We start from the raw sequence: 13,012 nt of genomic DNA, 5'->3' as shown, positions 1-13,012 counted from the left end.
ACTGCCCCCAAATTTTGAGGGTGGCCGCCACCACCGGGCTCGTGGTGTACCTCGCTGGAGGGAGCGGCAACGGAGCCGTTACCAGTGCCTTCAGGCTCGTGCCTCCGCAGGACGCCATCTCCATCCTTTTCCATGCTGCCCCCTCCCCCTCCATTACCCACTTGCGTACCATCGAGACATTAGCCGCTCAATAGTACCCAGAAAGGTTTGGCAGCACCAGCCCCCCTCTATCCCTGCCCCGTTCCAAAAAGACCCTCCTTACCCTCGGAGTCCCATGCGCCCAAACAAATCCCAGAATGCTGCTGTTCACCCTCCTAAAAAAGGCCCTCGGAACGAAAATGGGGAGGCACTGAAACAAAAACAAAAACCTCGGGAGCACCGTCATTTTAACGGACTGTACTCTACCCGCCAACGACAACGGCAGCATGTCCCACCTTTTAAATTCCTCCTCCATCTGCTCCACCACCCTAGCAAAATTGAGCTTGTGCAGAGTCCCCCAGCTCCTAGCCACCTGAACCCCCAGGTACCTAAAACTCCTCACTGCCCTCTTTAGCGGGAGCCTACCAATCCCCTCCTCCTGATCTCCCGGGTGCATGACAAACAGTTCACTCTTGCCCAGGTTCAATTTATATCCCGAGAAACTCCCGAACTCAGCAAGAATCTCCATCACCTCCGGCATTCCCCCCACCGGGTCTGCTACATATAGACCCTGCTAAGGAGATTATAATAACATAAATAACAATTATTACACCTGCAGACTTCATGTATCCAGGTGATAATAAGTCTTGAGGAGATTTCCTTGTTAGCTTTCTGTGAAAATTCTTTCATGTGATATGCTGCTTCGCCATCTTAATGCCACCACTGCAGTTCAGCATAGGGAATCCCTATTAGACGATACAACAATCAATTGTACATTGAGAGAATTAAAATTTCCTCTACAGAAGTCACTAGATTTCTTCGCACAGCTTTCCTGAAGGTCAATGGTGAGCACCTTTACTTCCACTAACCACAAAATCCGGACCATTATTGAAATATCTTTCCAAGTACCACCAAAAGTAGCACAGGAAAACATCGTAGTTAAGCGTAATAATTTAATCTGGAAATATCTACAGAAATTTTCAATGGTATGTGTGATCTGCATTCTCATTTTAATATAGATAACAGACAATTGATCTCATGGAATGAAATCCATAAAATTGAGTACCTTCAGTAAAAGCAATGCATTGTAATTGTAATATTGTAATCGTAATATTTTATTATTAACAATGATTAAAAATATGGGGAGGGAAGGTGGACAGAATTAGAAAGGTGTTACTACAGAGAGGAAGTCAGGCAAGGGGTTTGGATCTTCCGAACCGGGTGTATTATTACTGGGCGGCGTATGTGGAGACGATCTGGAGCTGGGTCAGAGGGGTTGTCTCCCAAGGGGTCAGAATGGAGGAGAGTTTGTGTAGGGGGTCGGGATTGAAGGCGCTAGCAACAGCGCCGCTCCCGACAGCCCCAGGGAGATACTCAGGGAGTCCGGTAGTAATAGCTTCGTTGAGAATTTGGAGGAGTTTCGCCAGCACTTCGAGTTGGGGGCAGGGTCAAGTGAAATGTTGATTTGGGGGAACCATGGGAGGGATTCTCTGATCCTGAAGCTAAGTGTTGACGCCACCGTAAACGCCAAGACGTGACGTGAATATGGCCTCGGGAGCAGCAATTCATATCCCTACAGGGGGCCAGCACGGCACTGGAGCGACCCACGCCGCTCCAGCTGTCAATCCCGGCGTCAGGTGGGTGCCATGGGTCTGCGCATGCGCAGTGGGGCCGGTGCCAGTGTGCGCATGCGCAGTGGGGCTGGCGCCAGTGTGCGCATGCGCAGTGGGACCGGCGCGATTGCCACGCATGCGCGGTGGCTCCCTTTTCCGTTCCGGCCCCGATGCAACATGGCGTAGGGCTACAGGGGCCGGCATGGAACAAAAGAGGACCCCAGCCCGAGAGGACGGCCGCCGATTGGTAGGCCCTGATCGTGGGCCAGGCCACAGCGGAGGCCCCCCCTGAGGTCGGACACCCCCCTCCTCCCCCACCCCACCAGGCCGCCCCCAGATCCATTAACGCTGAGGTCCCCACCGGGTAAGACCAGGTGTGAACGGCGCCGGCAGGACTCGGGTTTTTTTTTACAGCCGCTCAGCCCATTTCGGGCCGGAATTCGCTGTGGGGCGGTCCCATAGAGTGGCCCCTGACATTGGCGCTGATTCTCCTCTCTCCGGAGCATCAGTGGACTGGCGTCGGGGCGGCGTCGCACGATTTGTGCCTGTCCCAGCAATTCTCCGGCCCGGCCTGGGCTGAGAGAATCCCGCCCCATAGATTTGAGCCAGGGAAGTGGGATGGAAATTTTTGGAGATGGGAGGTGAAAGGAATTAGGACACTAAAAGATTTGTTTCTTAGGGGTCGGTTTGCAGGATTGAAGGAGCTGGGAGCAAAGTATGGGCTGGAGCAAGAGGAAATATTTAGCTACATGTAGGTTCGAGACTTTGCCAGAAAGGAGATACAGAGCTTCTCATTAGAGCCGGCTTCCACATTGCTGGAAGAGGTGCTGACGACAGGGGGACTGAAGAAAGGGGGTAGTATCGGCGGAAGAGGAGAAGGCGCCACTGGAATGAATCAAGGCAAAGTGGTAAGAAGAGTTGGGCGTGGGTATGGAGGAGGGGTTATGGTGTGAGGTGCTCTGCAGAGTGAACACCTCCACCTCATGTGCGAGGTTGGGGCTGATACAGCTGAAGGTGGTGTATAGCATATACCTTACGAGGGTGAGGATGAGCCGGCTCTTTGAGGGGGTAGAAGATGTGTGTGAGTATTGTGGTTGGGGGGGGGGGCGGCGCCGGACCAGTCAGGGTTGGAAACGGGCACGGAGGCAGATGTTGTAGCCTTTGCCTCGTTGATCGCCGAAGGCGGATCTTGTTCGGGTGGAGATCTACCTCTCCAACCTGTGCCCTGGCATGGTGGGGGGACCTGCTGGAATTCCTGACGCTTGAGTAGGTCAGATTTGAATTGAGAGGATGGATGGATGGGCGTTATTCATTATGCACTTTTGAGAATTGGATTAATTTGAACATTGGGAGGGTGGGGGGGGGGAGGGGGACTGTATGTGTTAATGGTGACTATGGGTGATTCCTAATTCCTTTTTGTCATTTGTTTATGTTAACATGTGGGCTAATGTTTGGGGGTTTGGTGGGAGGATGGGATCACTGTTAATGATATGGGAATTGATATTGCATTCGTTACTGATTATTGTTTATTGTTAGGTGTAAATTTGTGAGAAAATTTGAAAAAGGAGGATAATAAAAATATTTTTTAAAAAAAACAACGATATACAAGTGGCGGGATTCTCCGTGAACCGGCGGCACGGGCCACTCCGGCTCCAGGAGTGGCGTGAACCACTCCGGCGTCGGGCCGCCCAAAGATGCAGAATCCTCTGCACTTTCAGGGGCTAGGTCGGCGCTGGAGTGTTTGACGCTGCGCCAACCGCAGAAGGGGCATGGCGCTGCGCCAACGGGCGCCGAAGGGCCCCCGCTGGCCGGTGTGAGTTGGTGCATGTGTGGGAGCGCCAGCATGTGCTGGCGCCATCCCAGCGCATGCGGGTTCTTCTCCGCACCGGCCATTGCGGAGGTTGACAGCAGCCGGTGCGGAGGGAGAGAGTGCCTGCACAGCACAGGCCCGCCCACGGATCTGTGGGCCCCGATCGCGGGCCAGGTCACCATGGGGGCACGCCCTAGGGCTGATCCCCCCCACGCCACCCCCCCCCCCCCCCCCCCCCCCCCCCTCCAAGGACTCTGCAGCCCACCAGTGGAGCCAGGTCTCGCCGGTAAGAACCTGTTGTGATTTACGCCGGTGGGACCGGCCAAAAACGGGTGGCCACTCAGCCCATTACGTGCCGGAGAATCGCCGGGGAGAGGGGCTGCCAACAGCCCCTGACCTGCGCGGTGCGATTCCCGCCCCTGCCGAAAAACCGGCGCTGGAAAATCCGGCAGGTGCGGGATTCACGTCTCTCTCTCTCTCCCCCCCCCCCCGCCGGCGATTCTGTGGCCCGGTGGGGGCTCGGAGAATCCCGCCCAAGATCTTTTGTCAGTTTTGGCTCCTGCACACGTTTTGTGCTTAATTGAAAAAGTACAACATAATACTGGTAGTTTGTTGCACTTTTGCAGAATATTTATCCTCCTTAACAGTGGAGACTGTGGCCAATTACATACTTTTCTGGCTTTTTACTGTGAATTGCATAATTTTCAAAACATTAACATCTTCCAGGCAGAGAATTGTCTCCTGACTCTCTGACCTATAAACATGTATTGCAATCTACACCTATCGGTGTCAAACCAGGTTTTGGAATATCATAACAACCTAAAGCGAAGTAGAATTTTCTGTGGTGATTGCAAAGGTATGACTGGTTAATGCATTCAAAGAATATAAAGGGTCAGCAAAGCAAAGCAATTGCACTTAAAATTAAGAAACCTTTGAACATGTTTTTCCTTTTCCTATTCCAGTTACAGAAATACATACAAACACAACATCTGTTTAGACATGCTGCGACAAGGTTATCACAAGTCCTTTTCAGAATTCACCAATCTGATCCTGACTTGGAATAATGTAAGGGAGGCCGCAGGACCTGGGTCAGACATATGGATGGAAGAACCCCTGGACAAACAGCACAATAAATTGGATCATCTTCAGTATTTCCTGATCAGGGCTGAGGCAGCTCGCAGAGCAGGTAAATTAAGTAGTCACAGGTATTGGCAGTAGTGGTGCTTGCCTGAAGGGGAATGAAACTGGATTCAGGTAACAAGTTACTACATCTCTGAAAATTGCACATGGAAACCTCACTCCACAAAGCTCCTAAATATGATCTAATGCAGGATAAATTATATGCTTTTGAAGTATGGACATTATACCTAACCATTTACATGGCCTTCGTTCAGTATCATTAATAAAATGAACTAAGATCGAAAGAAGCCATGCCTCTGAAAGCTTCCTGGAGATATTTTTTATTTCATGTTTATGAGTTATTTAGCTTACAGTTTATACATGTATAGCATCTGTAGTGACAATAGTTGTCAAAATATGTGTATAGACATCTTAAGAAAGAAAATATTAAAGCTGTAGTTACAATGATGTTATTTCATGTTAACTATGAACTGCTATAATTAGAAACAATCTAAGAATGTGTAAAGTGGTGTTTTTGCATTTGTGTTAGGGTGTGTAGAGGAGAAAGTGAACTGCCCAATGAGCATGCAAATACTTGCCTCATTAGTTTCTAAAATCAGTAATTAGTACAAAACACATGGGGTTGAATTATTTGATCTATCGAATGATTGATGCTAAAGTTGGTGATATTTACAAAAAAAATCAAGAAACTGAAGGCTACATTCCACTAGATCAGTCAGAACAAACTGAATTTATATTTGAACATTTGAATTTTGGTGAAGCAATAATTACTGTTATCTGTGCTGCACTTTATTAACATCATAGATTTAAGTATTGAAACATGTTAGTCATTTTCTTTCTAGAAATGACTCAATTATTGTGTGCTCCTGTCCTGATATTGCAACATAGATTATGTGAATAAATGTACTTCTGATATGTTTGCCATAGACATTTCTAAAAGTAATACCATCTCTTCTCTTCTTTCTTAAGCACACTTTGAGGAAGTCTATAATAATCAACTTTCACTGGCATGCTACTTCAAAGCAGTCGAGGACAAACTGCTTTCAGATCATTTCTTTCAATCATGCCTCACCACAGCTGAAATGATCACCCCAGCTGGGGGACAGAAAGTAGCAGAAGCAAATGCTAATATGGGATTGGCCTTTGAGGAGAAAGGTAAATCATATTTTCTCAGGTTTTATATTAATTTGAAGAAGTTTCAAAACATTATAATATGTATTGCAATTTCCCTTTGGAGGCAATGTTATAAGTTAACAATGATGTGGAGATGCCGGTGTTGGACTGGGGTGAGCAAAGTAAGAAGTCTTACAACACCAGGTTAAAGTCCAACAGGTTTGTTTCAAACACTAGCTTTCGGAGCACTGCTCCTTCCTCAGGTGAATGAAGAGATATGTTCCAGAAAGATATATATAGACAAATTCAAAGATGCCAGGCAATGCTTAGAATACGAGCATTTGCAGGTAATAAAGTCTTTACAGATCCAGAGATAGGATCAAGCTAGGACAGGATCTTCCTGGAGATTCTCTCCACTTTGAGCCGGCAGTTTGCGGTGTCGATGGTAGCCATGATTATCTCCACGTCATGGCTACCATCGACACCGCAAACTGCCGGCTCGAAGTGGAGAGGATCTCCAGGGAGATCGCGCATAGAGACACTGACATTAAATTTCTACAAAGCTGCAAGAAAGCAGACAAGATCCCGAAAGGGCTACAGATCACAAACCCACTCAAGTCGACCTACAACACAGACTACGCTGAGAGACTCTGCCGTCGCAACTCTCTCACACTCCTCAACCACCTCGTACACCAGCTCTACAGCAGACAACGCAACCTGGAAACCAAGAAACTTATAGCCAAGTTCCGCACACATGAGTGCGGCCTCAACCAGGACCTGGTATTCATGTCGCATTACAGTCACCCGCCACCATCTGGCCTAGGCTTGCGAAATCCTACAAACTGTCCTGGCTTGAGACAATTCACACCTCTTTAACCTAGGGTTACCCCTATCTCTGGATCTGTAAACACTTGATTACCTGCAAATGCTCGCATTTTAAGCATTGTCTGGCATCTTTGAATTTGTATATATATATATGTGTTTCTGGAACATACCTCTTCATTCACCTGAGGACGGAGCAGTGCTCCGAAGGCGAGTGTTTGAGGTGAGCCTATTGGACTTTGACCTGGTGTTGTGGGACTTCTTGCTGTGCTTGCCCCGGTTCAGCGCCGGCATCTCCACATCATGGCTACTATCGACACCGCAAACTGCCGGCTCAAAGTGGAGAGGATCTGCAGGAAGATCGCGCATATAGACACTGACATTAAGTTTCTACAAAGATGCAAGAAAGCAGACAAGATTCCAAAAGGGCTACAGATCACAAACCCATTCAAGTCGACCTACAACACAGACTACGCTGAGAGACTCTGCTGTCGCACCTCTCTCACACTCCTCAACCACCTCGTACGCCAGATCTACAGCAGACGACGCAACCTGGAAACCAAGAAACGTATAGCCAAGTTCCGCACACATGAGTGCGGCCTCAACCAGGACCTGGTATTCATGTCGCATTACAGTCACCCGCCACCATCTGGCCTGGGCTTGCAAAATCCTACAAACTGTCCTGGCTTGAGACAATTCACACCTCTTTAACCTAGGGTTACCCCTATCTCTGGATCTGTAAACACTTGATTACCTGCAAATGCTCGCATTTTAAGCATTGTCTGGCATCTTTGAATTTGTATATATATATATGTGTTTCTGGAACATGCCTCTTCATTCACCTGAGGAAGGAGCAGTGCTCCGAAGGCGAGTGTTTGAGGTGAGCCTATTGGACTTTGACCTGGTGTTGTGGGACTTCTTGCTGTGCTTGCCCCGGTTCAGCGCCGGCATCTCCACATCATGGCTACTATCGACACCGCAAACTGCCGGCTCAAAGTGGAGAGGATCTGCAGGAAGATCGCGCATATAGACACTGACATTAAGTTTGTACAAAGATACAGGAGGAGCTGGTAGAAGGGTTGGGGGCGCCGATAGAGCTGCAGGAGCTAATTAAAGGGATAGGCCAGATGCAGGCGGGGAAGGCGCCGGGGCCGGATGGGTTCCCGCTGGAGTTTTACAGGAAATTTGTGGACTTGGTGGGTCCAGTGCTGGTGAGAGCCTTTAATGAGGCGCGCGAGGGGGGGGTTCTGCCCCCAACAATGTCGCAGGCCCTGATCTCCTTGATTTTGAAGCGGGACAAGGACCCGGTCCAGTGCGGGTCCTACAGGCCCATCTCCCTCCTAAATGTTGACGCCAAGCTGTTAGCAAAGGTCCTGGCAACCAGGATAGAGGACTGTGTGCCAGGGGTAGTCCATGAAGACCAGACGGGGTTCGTGAAGGGACGCCAACTTAACACAAATGTCCGGAGATTGTTAAATGTGATTATGATGCCAGCAGTGGAAGGGGAGGCGGAGATAGTGGTAGCGCTGGACGCGGAGAAGGCATTTGACAGGGTGGAGTGGGAATACTTGTGGGAGACGTTGGAAAGGTTTGGGTTTGGGGAGGGATTTATCAAGTGGGTAAAACTGCTCTATTCAGCTCCGATGGCAAGTGTGGTAACAAACGGGAGGAGGTCAGAATATTTTGGGCTCCATCGAGGTACTAGGCAGGGATGTCCCCTATCCCCCTTACTCTTTGCATTAGCGATTGAGCCGTTGGCGATGGCACTGAGGGGTTCAGGGGGGTGGAGAGGACTGACAAGGGGAGGGGAGGAACATCGGGTCTCGCTTTATGCGGATGATTTGTTGTTGTATGTGGCAGACCCGGAGGGGGGAATGCCGGAGGTAATGGGGATACTAGCGGAGTTCGGGGACTTTTCGGGGTATAAATTAAATCTGGGGAAAAGTGAGGTCTTTGTAATACACCCGGGAGACCAAGGGGAGGGAATTGGGAGGCTCCCCTTCAAAAGAGCAGTTAAAAGTTTTAGGTACTTGGGGGTGCAGGTGGCAAAGAACTCCACAAGTTGAACTTTTCCAGACTGGTGGAACAGATGGAGGAGGAGTTTAAGAGGTGGGACATGGTGCCGCTGTCGCTGGCAGGGAGGGTGCAGTCAGTTAAAATGACGGTCCTCCCGAGGTTCTTGTTTTTGTTCCAGTGTCTGCCCATCTTCCTCCCCAGGGCCTTTTTCAAGAAGGTAACGAGTAGTATCATGGGGTATGTGTGGGCACATGGCACCCCGAGAGTTAGAAGGGTCTTTTTGGAGTGGAGTAGGGATAGTGGAGGGCTGGCGTTACCCAACCTTTCAGGATATTACTGGGCGGCAAATACATCGATGGTACGAAAGTGGATGATGGAAGGGGAGGGGGCAGCCTGGAAGTGCATGGAGAGGGCGTCCTGCGGCAACATAAGCTTAGGGGCACTGGTAACGGCACCATGGCCGCTCCCTCCCACGAGGTATACCACGAGCCCGGTGGTGGCGGCCACCCTCAAGATCTTGGGGCAGTGGAGGCGACACAGGGGGGAAGTGGGAGGTCTGATAGGGGCACCACTAAGAGGGAACCACAGATTTGCGCCGGGAAATACAGGAGGGGGATTCCAGAGCTGGAAGAGGGCGGGTATTAGACAACTGAGGGACTTGTTTATAGAGGGGAGGTTTGCGAGCTTGGGAGAGCTGGAGGAGAAATTTGGGCTCCCCCCGGGGAACACGTTCAGGTACCTCCAAGTGAAGGCATTTGCCAGACGACAGGTAGAGGGGTTCCCCGCGCTTCCCGACAGGGGGGTGAGTGACAGGGTGCTATCAGGGGTCTGGGTCGGGGAGGGGAAGATCTCGGACATCTATAAGATTATGCAGGAGGTGGAGGAGGTACCAGTAGTGGAGCTGAAAGATAAGTGGGAGTTAGAGCTGGGGGAACAGATAGAGGACGGGACATGGGCAGACGCCCTGGAGAGGGTCAACTCGTCGTCGTCATGTGCGAGATTAAGTCTCATTCAATTTAAGGTACTGCATAGAGCCCACATGACGGGGACAAGGATGAGTCGGTTTTTCGGGGGTGAAGACAGGTGTATTAGATGTTCGGGAAGCCCTGCGAATCATGCACATATGTTTTGGGCATGTCCGGCACTGGAGGAGTTCTGGAAGGGGGTGGCAGGGACGGTGTCGAGAGTGGTGGGGTCCAGGGTCAAGCCAGGATGGGGACTTGCGATCTTCGGGGTTGGGGTGGAACCGGGGGTACAGGAGGCGAGGGAGGCTGGAATACTAGCCTTTGCGTCCTTGGTGGCTCGGAGGAGGATCTTGATTCAGTGGAGGGACGAAAGGCCTCCGAGTGTTAACACCTGGTTAAACGACATGGCAAACTTTATCCAATTGGAAAGGATCAAATTCGCCCTGAGAGGGTCGGTGCAGGGGTTTTTCAGGCGATGGCAACCCTTCCTAGACCTCTTAGATCAGAGATAGAAACTGAGGCCGTGACAGCAGCAACCCGGGAGGGGAGGGGAGGGCGGGAGGGGGGGAGGGGGGGGGGGGGGGGGGGGGGGGGAGGGGGGACAACGACGAAGGAAGTACGGTAGCGGTGGTGGCACGGGCAAGGCCTGCCCGAGGACACTGCCAGAAATGATAAGTTGGTCTGACTGCCGGTTTGCCGGCGGGGGGGGGTGGGGGGGGACGCGCGAGTAGGGGGTGGGGGGGACCCTTTTTGTTAAGTAGGGGGGTTTGACTTTGTTTTGTTATAATTTAAATGTAAATGTAGGGGGGGTTAAAATGTTTGTATTTTGAAAAATTTCTTCAATAAAAATTATTTAAAAAAAAAAAAGTTTCTACAAAGATGCAAGAAAGCAGACAAGATTCCAAAAGGGCTACAGATCACAAACCCATTCAAGTCGACCTACAACACAGACTACGCTGAGAGACTCTGCTGTCGCACCTCTCTCACACTCCTCAACCACCTCGTACGCCAGATCTACAGCAGACGACGCAACCTGGAAACCAATAAACTTATAGCCAAGTTCCGCACACATGAGTGTGGCCTCAACCGGGACCTGGGATTCATGTCGCATTACAGTCACCCGCCACCATCTGGCCTGGGCTTGCAAAATCCTACCAACTGTCATGGCTTGAGACAATTCACACCTCTTTAACCTCGGGTTACCCCGATCTCTGGATCTGTCAAGACTTGATTATCTGCAAATGCTCGCATTCTAAGCATTGTCTGGCATCTTTGAATTTGTCTATATATATCTTTCTGGAACATACCTCTTCATTCACCTGAGGAAGGAGCAGTGCTCCGAAAGCTAGTGTTTGAAACAAACCAGTTGGACTTTAACCTGGCGTTGTAAGACTTCTTACTATAAATTAACAATGAATAGTGTTTATCTTCCTGGTTTTCAATATAAGACCATAAGACATACGAGCAGAACTAGACCACTTGGCCCATCGAGTCTGCTCCGCCATTCAATCATGGCTGATATTTTCTCATCTATATTCTCCTGTTTCTCCCCATAACCCCTGATCCCCTTATTAATCAAGAACCTATCTATCTCTGTCTTAAAGATACTCAGTGAATTGGCCTCCACAGCCTTCTGCGGCAAGGAGTTCTACCGATTCATCTCCCTCTGGCTGAAGAAATACCTCTCATCTCTGTTTTAAAGGCTCGTCCCTTTATTCTGAGACCGTGTCCTCTGGTTCTAGTTTTTTCTACAAGTGGAAACATCCTCTCCATGTCCACTCTATCCAGGCCTCGCAGTATCTTGTTTCAATAAGATCCCCTCGTCCTTCTAAACTCCAACGAGTACAGACCCAGAGTCCTCAAATGTTCCTCATACGACAAGTTCTTCATTCCAGGGATCATTCTTGAGAACCTCCTCTGGACTCTTTCCAAGGCCAGCTCATCCTTCCTTAGATATGGGGCCCAAAACTGCTCACAATACTCCACATGGGGTCTGACCAAAGCCTTATACAGCCTCAGAAGTACATCCTTCGTCTTGTATTCTAGCCCTCTTGACATGAATGATAACATTGCATTTGCCTTCTTAACTGCCGACTGAACCTGCACATTAACTTTAAGAGAATCGTAAACAAGGACTCCCAAAGTCCCTTTGTGCTTTGGCTTTCCGAAGCATTTCCCCATATAGAAAATAGTCTAGACCTAAATTCCTCCTTCCAAGTGCATAACCTCACACTTTTCAACATTGTATTTCATTTGCCACTTCATTGCCCCCTTTCCTAGCTTGTCCAAGTCCTTCTGCAGCCCCCTTGCTTCCCCAATACTACCTGTCTCTCGACAGATCTTTGTACCATCTGCAAACTTAGCAACAGTGCCTTCAGTACCTTCTTCCAGATCATTAAGTATATTGTAAAAAGCTGTGGTCCCAGCACAGACCCCTGAGGCACACCACTAGTCACCGGCTGCCTTCCTGAAAAAGACCCCTTCATCTCCACTCTCTGCCTTCTGCCAGTCAGCCAATCCTCTATCCATGCCAGGATCTTACCCTGAACACCATGAGCTCTGAACTTATTTAACAGTCTCCTGTGCGGCACCTTGTCAAAGGCCTTCTGGAAATCTAAATAAATCGCGTCCACTTAAAGAGCTCTAACAGATTTGTTAGACACGAATTGCCTTTGACAAAGCCAGGCTGACTCGGTCCTATTTTACCATGCACTTCCAAGTGCTTTGCGATCTCATCTTTAATAACAGACTCTAAAATCTTACCAATGACCGAAGTCAGGCTAACTGGCCTATAATTTCCCGTCTTCTGCCTCCCTCCCTTTTTAAAACAGTGGTGTTTCATTAGCCACCAGTCCTCTGGGACCCTTCCTGCCTCCAGTGCTTGCTGAAAGATCATCACTAATGCCTCCACAATTTCCTCAGCTATCTCTTTTAGGACCCTGGGGTGTAGTCCATCCGGTCCAGGTGACTTATCCACCTTCAGACCTTTCAGTTTCCCCGGAACCTTCACTGCACACACCTCGGCTCCCTGATTCTCCTGGAACTCTGGCATCCCCCTGGTGTCTTCCATCGCGAAGACTGATGCAAAGTAACTATTCAGTTCATCTGCCATTTCTTTGTTTCCTATTATTACTTCTCCAGCCACGTTTTCTAGTGGTCCAATGTCTACTTTTGCCTCTCATCTTTTATATATTGAAAAAATCTCTTCCTATCTTCCTTTAAATTACTAGCTAGTTTGCACTCATACTTCATCTTCTCCCCCCTTATTGCTTTTTTAGTTGCCCCCTGCTCGCTTTGAAAGGCTTCCCAATCTCTGGTTTCCCACAAATCCTTGCCACTTTGCATGCTTTTTCCTCAGCCTTTATGCTGTCCTTGTCATCCCTCGTCAGCGATGG

General features: G+C 49.4%; 1 protein-coding gene across 5 annotated transcripts in view; it reads left to right on the top strand.

The window, feature by feature from the left end:
* Positions 1–13,012, top strand: part of ttc29 (tetratricopeptide repeat domain 29) — a 666,158-nt gene that overhangs the window by 86,746 nt on the left and 566,400 nt on the right. For all 5 annotated transcript variants that reach the window (XM_038791952.1, XM_038791953.1, XM_038791951.1 and 2 more), the window contains 2 exons: positions 4,524–4,747; positions 5,671–5,856. In XM_038791952.1, coding sequence (XP_038647880.1) covers positions 4,524–4,747; positions 5,671–5,856 — 410 coding nt within the window. The remainder of the gene's footprint in view (positions 1–4,523; positions 4,748–5,670; positions 5,857–13,012) is intronic.

This window comes from Scyliorhinus canicula, chromosome 3 (genome assembly GCF_902713615.1).
Source record: "Scyliorhinus canicula chromosome 3, sScyCan1.1, whole genome shotgun sequence".
NCBI classification, from domain to species: domain Eukaryota; kingdom Metazoa; phylum Chordata; class Chondrichthyes; order Carcharhiniformes; family Scyliorhinidae; genus Scyliorhinus; species Scyliorhinus canicula.
This window is presented reverse-complemented; position numbering and strand designations above follow the sequence as displayed.